General features: G+C 50.1%; 1 protein-coding gene across 1 annotated transcript in view; it reads right to left on the bottom strand.

The window, feature by feature from the left end:
- Nucleotides 1–12655, bottom strand: part of FLT1 (fms related receptor tyrosine kinase 1) — a 176200-nt gene that overhangs the window by 40475 nt on the left and 123070 nt on the right. The window contains exon 16 of the mRNA XM_045465730.1: nt 12502–12633. Within this exon, the coding sequence (XP_045321686.1) occupies nt 12502–12633 (132 nt within the window). The remainder of the gene's footprint in view (nt 1–12501; nt 12634–12655) is intronic.

Genomic DNA, 12655 nt, shown 5'->3' on the forward strand with positions numbered 1-12655 from the left:
CCCTCACCTTCCGAGTCCAGCAGGGTGCATGATATTTTACCATCCTAAGCTCACGCAGAAATTAAAGGGAGTTTCAGAAATTCTGTGGCTGAGCTCGCAAACGTTGTAATCCCAGAAATAGCTACTTCAAAATCCGAGGAGAAATTAAAGAACACTTTTTTTAATGTTTATTTTATTTTTGAGAGACACAGAATGCGAACGGGAGAGACACAGAAGAGAGAGGGAGACACAGAATCCGAAGCGGGCTCCAGGCTCCGAGCTGTCAGCACAGAGCCCGACGCGGGGCTCGAACCCACGAGCTGTGAGATCATGACCTGAGCCAGAGTCGGACGCTCAACCGACTGAGCCACCCAGGCGCCCCCCGAGGAGAAATTTTTAAAAAGGAAAAAAAAAAAATTAAGGCGGGAACAAAAGCCCATTAAAGTGCTAAATCTGGAATATGTGAGCTCTTCCTCATGGGTTTTAGAGGAAATTCTAAAGAAAAATACCTAAGAATAAAACGACACAAAAGGGCTCCTCTGGGACTCACAAAATTCTTCTACTTTGATTTTAAAAATAAAAATAAAACTCAAGGACCATCACCATTGCCTGCTCGCTCCTTTTGGAACAGCCGGCCAACTGGCCCACCTCCTGCTCCTTGCTTCTGGCTCTGTCTCTGACCTTCGAAACAGCAGCCAGCCTGCAGGGGCTGCGACGAGAAGGGGGTTCTTCCCAAGCACCTCATTTCCCGGAATCACGCGGAGATCTAAAGCTGAGCAGTTCCTCCAGCACCAGACAAGAAAGGACCCAAAGTGTTCAAGAGAAGCCTCCAGAGAGGAAGATCTTTGGGATCTGTAAAGGAATGCCCCAGTGGGCCAGAACAGTGGTCCCCTACTTACTGATTCCAGGGGACAATTTCCCATGAATTTCAAAGGACCGCCTTTGAACCTCATTACAAGGAGGCAGAGGCTTAGTATTAAGCTAGGGAAGAACAAATGGAACTCACTCTTTTTAGAAATAATGATGTGACTGGTATCATTTTTTTAAGTTTATGTATTTAATTTGAGAGACGCAGAGACAGTGCCAGCGGGGGAGGGGCAGAGAGAGGGAGAGAGAGAATCCCAAGCAGGCTCCACACTGTCAGCACAGAGCCTGAGGGGGGGCCCGGACTCACAAACCGCGAGATCCTATGACCTGAGCCCAAACCAAGAGTCGGATGCTTAACCGACTGAGCCACCCGGGTGCCCCAATGAATGGTATCATTTATTGAGCACCTACTATATGCCAAGCCCTTACAACCACCGTAAGGAGTAGGTAGCAATAATATCTTTGTTTCCTAGATGAGGGATTCATCGTGTGGGCTCTTTGTTTCGATTCAACAAGGAGGTCCTGAATCCTACTGGAGGCGACATTCCATCTGGAGGTGACAGGAAGGTGAGCAAGAGAAAGGTGTCACTCTCCCAGAGCTCATCACTCGCAACCTAACCAAGACTTAGGGCCAATACAGGGGCGCCTGGGTGGCTCAGTCGGTCAAGCGTCCGACTTCGGCTCAGGTCATGATCTCGCGGTTCGTGAGTTCGAGCCCCGCGTCGGGCTCTGGGCTGACAGCTCGGAGCCTGGAGCCTGTTTCGGACTCTGTGTCTCCCTCTCTCTCTCTGCCCCTCCCCTGTTCACGCTCTCTGTCTCAAAAATAAATAAACGTTAAAAAAAAAAAAAAAAAAGACTTAAGGCCAATCACAAAGACACGGAGTAAGAGTTTCAAGGGTGGAGGAAATCTAGTGCTCTTTGGAAGAGGCGACATTGAAGTGGGTGGTGGCCCACGGAGACGAGGCGGGGGAGGGCCTACAGGCAGAGGGGCCGGCATGAGTGGAGACCCAAAACTGGGACATGAGGGGGCAGAGCAGGCAGTATAAGGCAAGGACAGGTCAGGACCAGCCCGCAGAGAGTTCGAGCGTCGGCGTGCAGGGTTTAAACTATAAGCCGCATGCAGGCAGCTGGGGCCGGTGAAATATCTGTGAAGAACAGAAAACACACAAGCTAGAAACCCGAGCCGTTTCCCTCTCCCCTCTTATCCATCCAGCCACCGAGCACATGCACTTCCTGCCACAGTCCCCGCTGGGCAAACCTTTTAGTCTAGAGGGGAAATCCACACTCGCTCCCCGTCCAGGCCAACACAAAGTCCTGCCGGCTCTCCTCCCATGGCTCAGGAAATTGTCACCTCCTGTCCTGCCCCGCTATCACTGCCTACATCGAGGCCCCGCCAGCTGTCACCTGGACCGCAGCACTGGCTTCCTGACCGGGCTCGACTCCCCGCCCCCCTGCCAGGCTCTCCTCCACTCGGGGCCAGCGTGATCTCGCCTCTGTGTAAATTCCATCACCACCACCTCTGCTCCCCACAGCCACCGGGATAAAAATCCACATCCCTGGGTCCTTCGTGCCCAACCCCGCCTATCTCTTCAGCTTCATCCGTCCCCTGCCGCCCTCCCACTTGCTCCGATCACATCAAAACATTTGGAGTTTCTCACACCTCCCAGCCCTTTCTGCACCTCCGCGCTTCGGCACTCTGTTTCTCTACCAGGACGGCGGCTTCTGGGGGCTGCGGCCACCTCCTCATCGTCTTTATACCCCCCCCTCATCGGACTGGGTGAGCGAGGAGATAAATTATGATTGGCTTTGAGTCCAAAGCGTCTCATGAAGCTTTCAGAGGGTTCAAGGTCAAATTCCTGTTCGTGCGTATTAATCCAAGAAACCCACGGAACACCACCTACGTGGCACTCTCTGTTCTAGATACTAGTACGTGGTGGTGGACGAAAGGCATGGACGGTCTAGAGCTCACAGTCTGAACAGATAAATACGTTCAACGTTCCGAGCGGAGGAGCAGAGGGTAGGACCGGGGTTCTCTCGTTCGCTGCTATGTCTCTGGTGTTTAGAAGGGGGCCTGGCCCCCAGTAGGCATCCTGAGAATACTGGGTGAGTCCAAGAATGAGTTCGGCTCAACGACGCCTAGCTTTGTTGGCCTGTGGCTAAGTTTCCCCGAGCCTCACGAGAATGAGAACAGCCTCCTTGAAGAAGTTTCAAAGTATGATAAGCTCTTCTCTTCGTACGCAGCCTCTCGATGGGAATACTGTAAGCCCGAGTGAATAGGAGTTTGGATTTCCTCCCCCATGTGAAACGTCGAATGCTGCCTTGCTGTATTCACACGCACACACATGCCACACACATGCCACACACACACACACACACACACACACACACACGCACGCACACACACACACAGCCTGAGACCTGCTCAGGCCTCAGTGGCCTTTGGCTGTTGGAGATGCTGATAGCATCTTGAGACACAGTACTGTCCGCCTAAAAGCTCTGCAGATGCCTCCTGCTTGGAATGCCCTGGGAGAGGCCCCCTCCCACTGTGGGAACTTTCCCACTGCATTCCACGGGGCAGGAAGTTGACCCCCAAAGCAATTCCACAGCCCTTACTCAGGCAAAATTCCTTTCAGTGGGACCCAATGTGCTCGGGTGCATTTACACATTTCAAGAACCAACTCATTAAAAAACATCCTCAAGATGAACATTTATCACAGGAGAAAGGTCTATTTAACATTCTATGACTGCTTACTGAAAACCAAGAATTTAACCAGATACGATATAGTATCTGTGCTCGATCCCTGTCGCTCTTGATAGCTCAATCTCAGGCTGTGTTTGCAAAGTAACCATTAGGAGAGCCTTAGGTTGAGTAGACGGACTTCAAGTCAGCATCATCCCTTCCTATACAGCTCTTGGATATTTTCTCAGAGGTCAAACATCCACACGCTGGCCTGGTGGGACCCAGCTTCAACTTGCTGGTGACAGCTGATGAGCTCAGCCCATGAAACGGCCCAGCTGTACATGGCAGGGGAAAGGAGGCCGGAGGAAACGTGGGTGGGATCTGACAACAACTAGGAGTTAGCACTGGGTCTCAGGGACGTTCCTGTCACATGGGGTGTGTGAAAGCCAGCATCAGGGCACGCTGCGAGCTTAGTTTTACATGGGATATTGACAAGAATGGGGCCAATCTGAAGAGTTAGGAAGACTGCACTTTTAGCTTACAGACTCCGCTAACCCTGGGGCACAGAGTGGTCCATGTCAGTTACCTTTCAAGCTTCAGACCATCCCTCTCGGGACAGGAAGGGGGGACGCCAGCCAGGGGATGCACTGGTTCCTGGGGGGTGAGGTACCTCGTCCAGAGGCTGTGTGCCTGCTGAGTCCCGCTGCCTTGCCCTCCGCCTTTCTGATGGTGGCGGCTGTTCACGCTGCACAGGGCCCGGACTTTGTCTTGTGGCGGTGTCACGCCAACCCTGACATGTGGCACGGTGTGGTGCCAGGCTGCCGGAATCGACAGGCAGCAGGGCCAGGGCACTCGACTCGCACCACAGCACCGGTGGTCCTTCCCAGGAGGTTAGCAGAACTCCCTAAGCAGAAGACCAGGGCCTCCGGCTCGGGGACCTGCCTTGACTTGAGACAGTACAAGTTCTACCTGGAAAGGGCAGGAAGCGAGCAGCTATGTCTTCGACCCAGGACCCTAGGCCCCGGCTTGCTCTTCCTTCGAATGCGGGGTCACAACAGGACCCTGGCTCACAGGTGAAATGTATGAACCTAGAGGAGCTATTTTTGTTTTTTAACGTTTATTTATTTATTTTGGGAGCGAGAGAGAGGGAGAGAGAAACCCAAGCCGGCTCCATGCTGTCAACGCAGAGCCCGACTTGGGGCGCGATCCCACGAACAGTGAGATCACGACCTGAGCCCAAATCAGAAGTCAGACGCTTTTGGACTGAGCCACCCGGGTGCCCTGAGGGCTATTCTTTTGAAGGTTCTCCCCCACTCCCCCCTTCCCAGCGCTCCCTTTTCCTTTTTTAAAAGATCCTTATCTTGTGGGCTTCAAGTACTATACGAGATGATTTCATTTGCATCCAAACCTATTGCATATATCACAGCTTTTTTCCCCCTAAAACTAGTCAGACTTTGACCCAAATAGCGATCATTTTCTGCAGACAACCGAGTCACGACCTTCCCTGAGAAATGCGCCTCGTACCTGCCAGGGTGGCTTAGAAGTTGTTCTCTGGTCCTATCGTTATTTTTAGAAAACTGTTTATGTGGGTTTTTTGCCCATGAAGCTCTTAAGACCTCAAGAGAAGGGTGTGTTTTGTGTTCATTTGCATCTCCAGCACCAGCCCAGTGGAAATCTCAATAAATATTTCTCTATGGATGAAAAGAAAATTGATCAGACATACGTCGACCTGATTCTCCACGTGAGCCAGGCAAACAGTGCTACCCCTTATTATGTAAAATCCAATAACCAATAACCCAGCTAATTTCTCTAAGGCTTATTGGACTAATAAAATTGGCTTTCATACTATTTATAAAGCTTTTGAGGAATCTTTGGACACCAATTTGGAGCCTCTCTTAAGGAGAGTGACATGGAAAGACTACTCAAATTAAACTTTCAGAAGTGCGATTTCAAGGATAGTTCTAGGTAAAAGATATTTAAGATTGCCATCACGTGCCTTCAGTTCGACGACACATTTTTAGGAAAGCCAGTAAAGCTAAACTCCTTAGGCCACAGAGGAATTTTGTGGTCTGGAACACCATTTGGGTGACTCACTCGTTAAGTGTTTGGAAGACTGTAATGCAGAAAGTTTTGTTGAAGTTAATGTGGTTTAACACGTTAACAAACAGCAACGTTAGCTAATATTTAAAAAGCTTCTATTATATGGCAGATAGTGTTCTAAGTGTGTTAATCCTTACACCCCAGTAAGGCTGGTGTACCATTACTAATGTCTGTTTTGCAGATGAACATACGGAAGCATCAGGAAGGTAAGTAATTGGCCCAAGGGCACACGCTCAGGAGGGGTGATGACTGGGTTTCACGCGGGGGGTCCTCTCCTGCCTTCCAACCCAGAGGCAGTAGAGCGGAATGGTTCTGCCCCACACGTTCAGTGCTCAGCTCCACCCCTCCTAGCTTCGTGACCCTGAACCAAGTACTAAATCCTTCTGTGCTCCAGATTCTTGCCCACCAAGGGGAAAAAAAAATCCCCACTGGGTTGTCACCAAAGTTAGCTAGACTAACGCACGTTCAATGAGCAGAAGGTATCATGGCTGAATTCCATCACCATATTTTGAATTCCTGATCAAGGCCAGCTTGATGTCATTGTTTAGACTCAAGTACGAAGGCATGCACATCCCGTCCTCTGGCCCTCCTGTGTGAAATCAGTGAGTAGAGAGTTCATGTCTCCATTGCCAGCGCTGGTCTCTCCTCGGGAACCCTTCTAAATTGCCAACACCCAGGAGAACAGTAACATCAATCACCAACATCTTCATGTGAATTAGTTTATCACATCCTTCCTAGTGCCAGGCTACCTGGGGGGGGGGGGGGGAGTGAATTTGGGGCAGGATTCAGGAAGAGAGGAGCCAAAGCAGAGGACCGTCCAGCCTCAGAGGAGTGTCAAAAAGAAACGAGACCCGAAGGCTGGCCTGGCCAAGGGGGATAAAAGGGAGGCACTGCATACCTGAGATAATTTTGAGCTTTTCCTGTTCTGTACTCTCAGAATTTATTAAGGAACACAGCGCATGTTTCCTGCTGTGTGGGTCCTTTCCTGAAATGTGTTAATGTGCAATCATTATGGCATAACATTTACAGATCTCACCTCTGATGCCTTTCCATTGAGACTGCAGGACCCTGAGGCAGTCCTTTGGTGCTTTCCATGATTTTCCTATCCATCCGTCGTCCCCAAAAGAATGTCTAACGTGGAATTTTCTCCTGTGTAATTGTAAGTGCTACTGAAACCGTACCTCAATAGCAAGGCTTAAATCTGTTATCAGAATGTATTTACACACACGTTGTGGTTCTTACTTGCAATGATAATTCTCAAGTCGAGTTTATCTTAAGTCCTTGGGTGAAAACGTGCCCTGCTTTCATTGAAACGGTCCCGCTGCGTTCCATGGGCTCTTGAGTGCTATGTCAATTTCAGAAATTATTTTGGTTACTGACAGTTTTGTGTTGTTGTTTTTAATGTTAGAACTTCCCCTTTGAGAGTTCCACGTGTGCTCCTGGACCGTCCAAAGCAAACAAGACCTGGGATTATTTAAAGAAGCTACTTTGACTCCACAGTCCACTCATCCTTTTCAGATACAAAAATAACACATTGTTTTATCTAGGAGTATAAGAATCCTTTTTCAAGGGAAATAAAAAGAGCAGACAGTTTCCTTCCTGGCTAATTCACGAATCTCTTCAAATCTGTTAAACACAGCCGCAGACACAACTCATTTGCTCGGTTTCATTTCCTAAACCCCACCTGACAAGATAGGTCAGCTTGCAGGGTCTGCGTGCATATTTTAGGAAATCAAGTCTGAAGCTAGGGAACGTTTCACAGCCACCAGAGAGCCAGGATCTAATTTCAGTGATAAAATTACTGAGCAGGTAAGGTCTCGAGCTATTCCGAAGAGCATCCGGGGACCAACTTTTCATTCAGTGAGCCTCGAGGACTTCCACTCAAGATACGGCATCTGACTAATAAGATTCACTCAAGAGCCACTTTTGAGGACTCTCCTTATCCAAAATTATGTATGGAGCTGAAACCTACCTCCTGACACATCACCACCACCTCCCTTCCTTGGTTCCGGGTATCTTTTCTGGTGTACCAAAGAATGAGTTAGAAAGTCTCCCCGGGGGTGAAGCTCTTTAAATATTTACGGAAAACAGTAATATCGCCCCTTAGTTTTTAGACTAACAATCCTCATTTCCTTACACTGCTCTATCATTACCCTATTAGGATACGGTCCCATTTATGTTACACTCCTCTAATAAATGGGTACACTGTTTCAGGTAGTTTGATGACCGCTTGATCAGGCCATCTGTTTTTAAGGGGAGAGGGGAGTTTTGCCGTCACTCTGAGAGCAGGGGGCGGGGGGGGACTACAAAAGAGAGCAAGGAAGAAGGCAGAAAAACATGAAAAGCAGACACAAGAACTCAAAGAGCACGGCAGCTGGGGACAGTGACGGGTGAAAAGAAAGAGCCACGTATGTCAAGTCTGTAGGCACCTCGTAAACGTGATCGTTTCCCCAGGCGCTACTGAAGATCAACGCCACAGGGAAAAGAGGTCATGAGTCAAAAGTACCATTTCTTCAGAAAGCCCAGCGGACTGGCCACCAGGAACGAGGTAAAATCACCTAGACTTTGTTGTTGCCAAGGGACACAACGTAGAAGGGGCACTGTTGCCTCATAGCTCGCTGCCCCGTTCACCTTGCCAATCCGACGTCCTCCGAGGCTTCCTTTCGACCCCGGCTCGCTACCCACGTCCCTTCTTGCCTCTGCGACCTCCCTGAGCTCTGATTAGCGGCCCTGGGTGGTGTATTGGCTGCAAACTAGCGCTTTGACTTCACCCTGGGGAGGAGCTCAAAGTGCCTATTGATCCGGCTCTAATGGTTTCCGTGTGCACCTTAATCTCCTTCCAGCTAGGTTTTCAAGGCCCCCGGAGGGGAGGGGAGATGGCTTACACTTCCTTACGCTGCCCAGCCCTGGGCACATAAATATGTTGCTGAGTTACCGGCGAACCGGGATTGGCTTAAGTCTATTGCCAGATATTGCAATATATATATATATATATATATATATATATATATATATATATATACACACACACACACACACACAATATATGCAATATATATATATATATATATACAATATATGCAATATATATATATACCTATATACAATATATGCAATATATATACATATATATATACACAATATATGCAATATCTATCTATCTATCTATCTATCTATATATATATATCTATCTCCAGAAATTGCAAGATATTGACGTATGTCTCTTTTCAGACATTCAGTGGTGGTTTTCGACGTGGATCAACCCGCGGATACATTTTTCAGACGCTCTGGGATAGAGGAGTGAATGATACGCCGTGGTAAGCACCGCGTCAAAGGTATACGTCAAGTGCTCTGGGAGCACAGGGGGAGATGATGGTAAGGCAGGAGGACCCTTCCTCTCCCTCCCCCTGTAGCAAGAGCAGAAGTGAGCTGTCCGGATGAGTAGGGCTGTCCGGGGGAGAATGAGGTGGGAAGGAAGGCCGTGGAGACTAAAGGAAGACGCTGCTGTGGGCAGGCAGATGGGGGACAGCGGATCTGCAGGGGGTTCTGGGCAGGTGCACGGCTGGGGAGCTCAGGTGTGAAGGGAGGGATGAGCCACGAGGCTGCAGGAGGCCAGGAAGGACCCGGATGAGGATAACAGGCCATCAGGAGCCACTACATATTTGAAGCAGGGGAGTCATCTGTCGTAAGATTAGTCATTCAAAAAGGATCACGGTAGGGGCGCCTCAGTGGCTCAGTCGGTTGAGTATCCGACTCCGGCTCAGGTCATGATCTCGAGGTTTGGGAGTCTGAGCCCCGTATCAGGCTGGCTGCTGTCAGCGCAGAGCCCGCTTCAGATCTCTCTCTCTCAAAAATAAAAAAAATACAGAAAATGAAATAAAATAAAAAAAGATCCTCTAGAATTGGAAGACGATCGAAGGAGAGAGAAGTAGGTAGGCTGCCTGGGAGGCTGAGAGATGACGTCGGGAGAGGACAGGGTCAGGACCTCCGTAGCGGCAGCTGACGTGGGCAACTGTCCCCCCTTTCCTCAGAAGCAAATGACCCAGGCCGATGGAAACGTGTAGAAATGATCAGTGGCAGCCAGATTCTTAATGCTGTCTGGCTTTCCAGAGGAGCGTGTACTGGGAAAAGGAATCACTGCAGGAAATGAGAGCCAGGTAGACAGAAACCCAAATAACAGGACGTAATGGAAAAAGTCCAACAGCTCGATTTTAGGCCAAGGCCTCGAGGACAAGTCCCCGCGGCACTTCAGGGGTGGGAAGCCCGGAGGGCAGCTACGGGACATGGACCCCGGTCAGCCTCACCGTGTGTGTCATGTGACTTTGGGCAAATAACTTAACCCTCTGGACTGCCCATCTTCCCGTCTGTAGACTGAAGATAATACTGGTTACTTCTTTGGATTCTTACGGCGCTCATGGGATCAGGGATGCCCGTGACGTAGCAACGTCTGCATAGAAAGATACCGAATAAAGCCTCCTGCTAAGCGCTGGGCACGGGCGTGGGGTACAAAAGTATGTCAGACCCCACTCCCGCCTCACAAGGTCTACAGTTCAGTAGGGAAGACAGGCCTATGGACGCCTAATTAACCCCCAAAGGCAGAATACAGGAAGTACTGATGAAAAGATTCAAGAACCATGGAGAGCGAGGGCAGAGAAGAGGGTGGGTATCCGAGTCAGCTGTTGATCCTGGAGGACGCTGCTGAGTACAAAGTATCTAATCTACACCGGACACGGGGGGGGAAGGAGCATCAGGCTGCCATGGGGAGGGCGCCCGGACAAAAGACATTCGCATGGGGCTGCCCTCAGCAGTGGGTGTGAGTCAGGCTCTCTGATGGCCAGAGTGCGGGCTCCTAGGCCAGCCTGGGAGCCTCCACGGTGCCATGGCTCCGCCTGTGGGCAGAAAAAGCCTCCCAGCAGGGGGGACTACTCCCAGAGGGTAGACTTGTGACAAATAGGAGGGCGGTGGTCGTGACTGTGGGCAGAAGAAATGCACAGATGCCTTGAAGCGACGTGGCTTCCGGGAAACCCAGATCAGCCTGGCAGAAAAGGCGAAGGGAAAGGAAGGAAAGTCTCTGTGGAGACCTATAAACTTGTGTCAATATCCCTCCGGGCAAGGCCTTCTCCCAAGCCATCAGCTGCCTGGCCGTTGGGTCCGATGCCAACCCCCGCTCCCTGGTAGAGGCAGAGGAGAGTAGGGATGCACGGCAGGAGGGCGGGTATGGGGCTGGGGCGGACATGAGAAGAACCCGGCTCTCATGCTCGTCTGCCATCACTTGGCTACAGAATGAAGGTCAGTCGTTTCACTCCTGCCTGGGGCTTCATAACTGCTCTGTTGTCAGCACAGGGCGGGAAATGCCCTCTGGACTGCGGAGTGGGCACCTCCTTGCCCTCTGTGGCCACCCCTGTCTCAGATCTGTGGCCCTCCCTGGCCTGACACAGTTACTCCCCGACGGCCACATCTGGAGTCCTTGTTTAAAAGTAAATGAAAGGCCCTTTGAAGAGGGAGGTGTTCTCTCCAGGGGTAAGCAGACGAGTCGAAAGAATACTCTGAGACGAGGATTATTTGGGAGAGAAACTGGACCATTACTGTAACTATTTGGGGAATGCTACTCCCCACTTTTCCTGGAAGTATAGGTTTGCGGGAGCGTGGTTTTGGGATTTTTTCAGGAGACTGTCTAAAATCATCTACTCGTTGGGGCACCGGGGGGGCTCAGCCATTACAGTGTTGGACTCTTGATTTCAGCTCAGGTCATGATCCCATGGTTCGTGGGTTCGAGCCCCGAGTCGGACTCAGGGCTGACAGCATGGAGCCTGCCTGTGGGATTTTCTCTCTCTTTCCGCCCCTCCCCCACACGTATTAATGCGCACACGCTCTCTCTCTCTCTCAAAATAAACTCAAAAAAATAAACTAAATAAAATCCTCTCCTCATAAAAGAATGGGGACGATGCTCTGTTTTAAAGGAGTCTGAATTCTCAGAATTATAATCTTTAAGCCATGTAAGTTTCCAGGGCGGAAGAACTGATCTATTTCCCCTGCCAGGAGTATTTCCATAGTCTGAAGTCTCCCGGGAAGCCTGGAAACAGAGTACCCAACAAATTGCATCTTTTCATGCAAACCTCAATAGGCCATAGATATTTAGGTCCAAGGAGGTGTCAATTTGATATTTTATGATGCTGTAAATGTTATGTTTTGCATGGCTTCTGGCATCAGAGGACTGCAATTGCTGTCTAAACTGGTTTCCAAATGGGAGCCACGTGGCCACAGCCCCGAGTAGGATCAGGCCGCTTTGGATTTTGCTGCTCAGCGAACTATCTGAGGCCTCCGAAGAGGAAGCACTTGGAATATTTTTCTCAAATGTGGTCTGTTTTTTTATGTGTTGCTTCTCCCTGATAATATTTTGCAGCCTACTTTGTGTTAAAAAAAAAAAAAAAAAAAAAAAAAAAAAAACCAGCTTAGGAAGACACTCAGAAGAGAGGCGTACAGATATCTCACTCGTGGGAATCGGAAAAGGCGAAAGAACGAACTGTGGGTTTTCCCCTCTACCTACACCCCTCTTCCTCCTTAGGTTTCTTTGTCACAGGTGTGGCCACTGCGGTCACTCTCTATGGGTCAATGCCGTCCCTCGGGCGGCAGCTGGCTTTCCTCTCTTCTGGGAACTACTTCCCTGCAGAGACCGTGTTCGGGTGGCCGGCCAGTGTCTTCCCCTTCTGCCTTGCCAGGCCACCCAGCAGGTCCCTTCCCGGAGCAACAGGGGAGGGGTGAGGAGGTCAGGGAAAGGAACAGGCCGGGGCGGCAGCGGGAGACCGGGAGGTGGAAAGCTGAACAGGGACACAGCCGTCTGAGCTGGTTCTGGTTGCTTTCTGAAGCCGGTTTACCTTGAACAGTGAGGTATGCCGAGCTTTCCACGGACCCCTTCTGGTTGGTGGCTCTGCAGTGATATGCACCTTCGTCGTCTTCTGTGACCCTTTCAAGAAACAGCGTGCTGCTTCCCGGTCCTAAGATAATTCCTGAGGAGGGAGAGATGTTTAC

This window comes from Leopardus geoffroyi, chromosome A1 (assembly GCF_018350155.1).
Source record: "Leopardus geoffroyi isolate Oge1 chromosome A1, O.geoffroyi_Oge1_pat1.0, whole genome shotgun sequence".
Classification (NCBI taxonomy): domain Eukaryota; kingdom Metazoa; phylum Chordata; class Mammalia; order Carnivora; family Felidae; genus Leopardus; species Leopardus geoffroyi.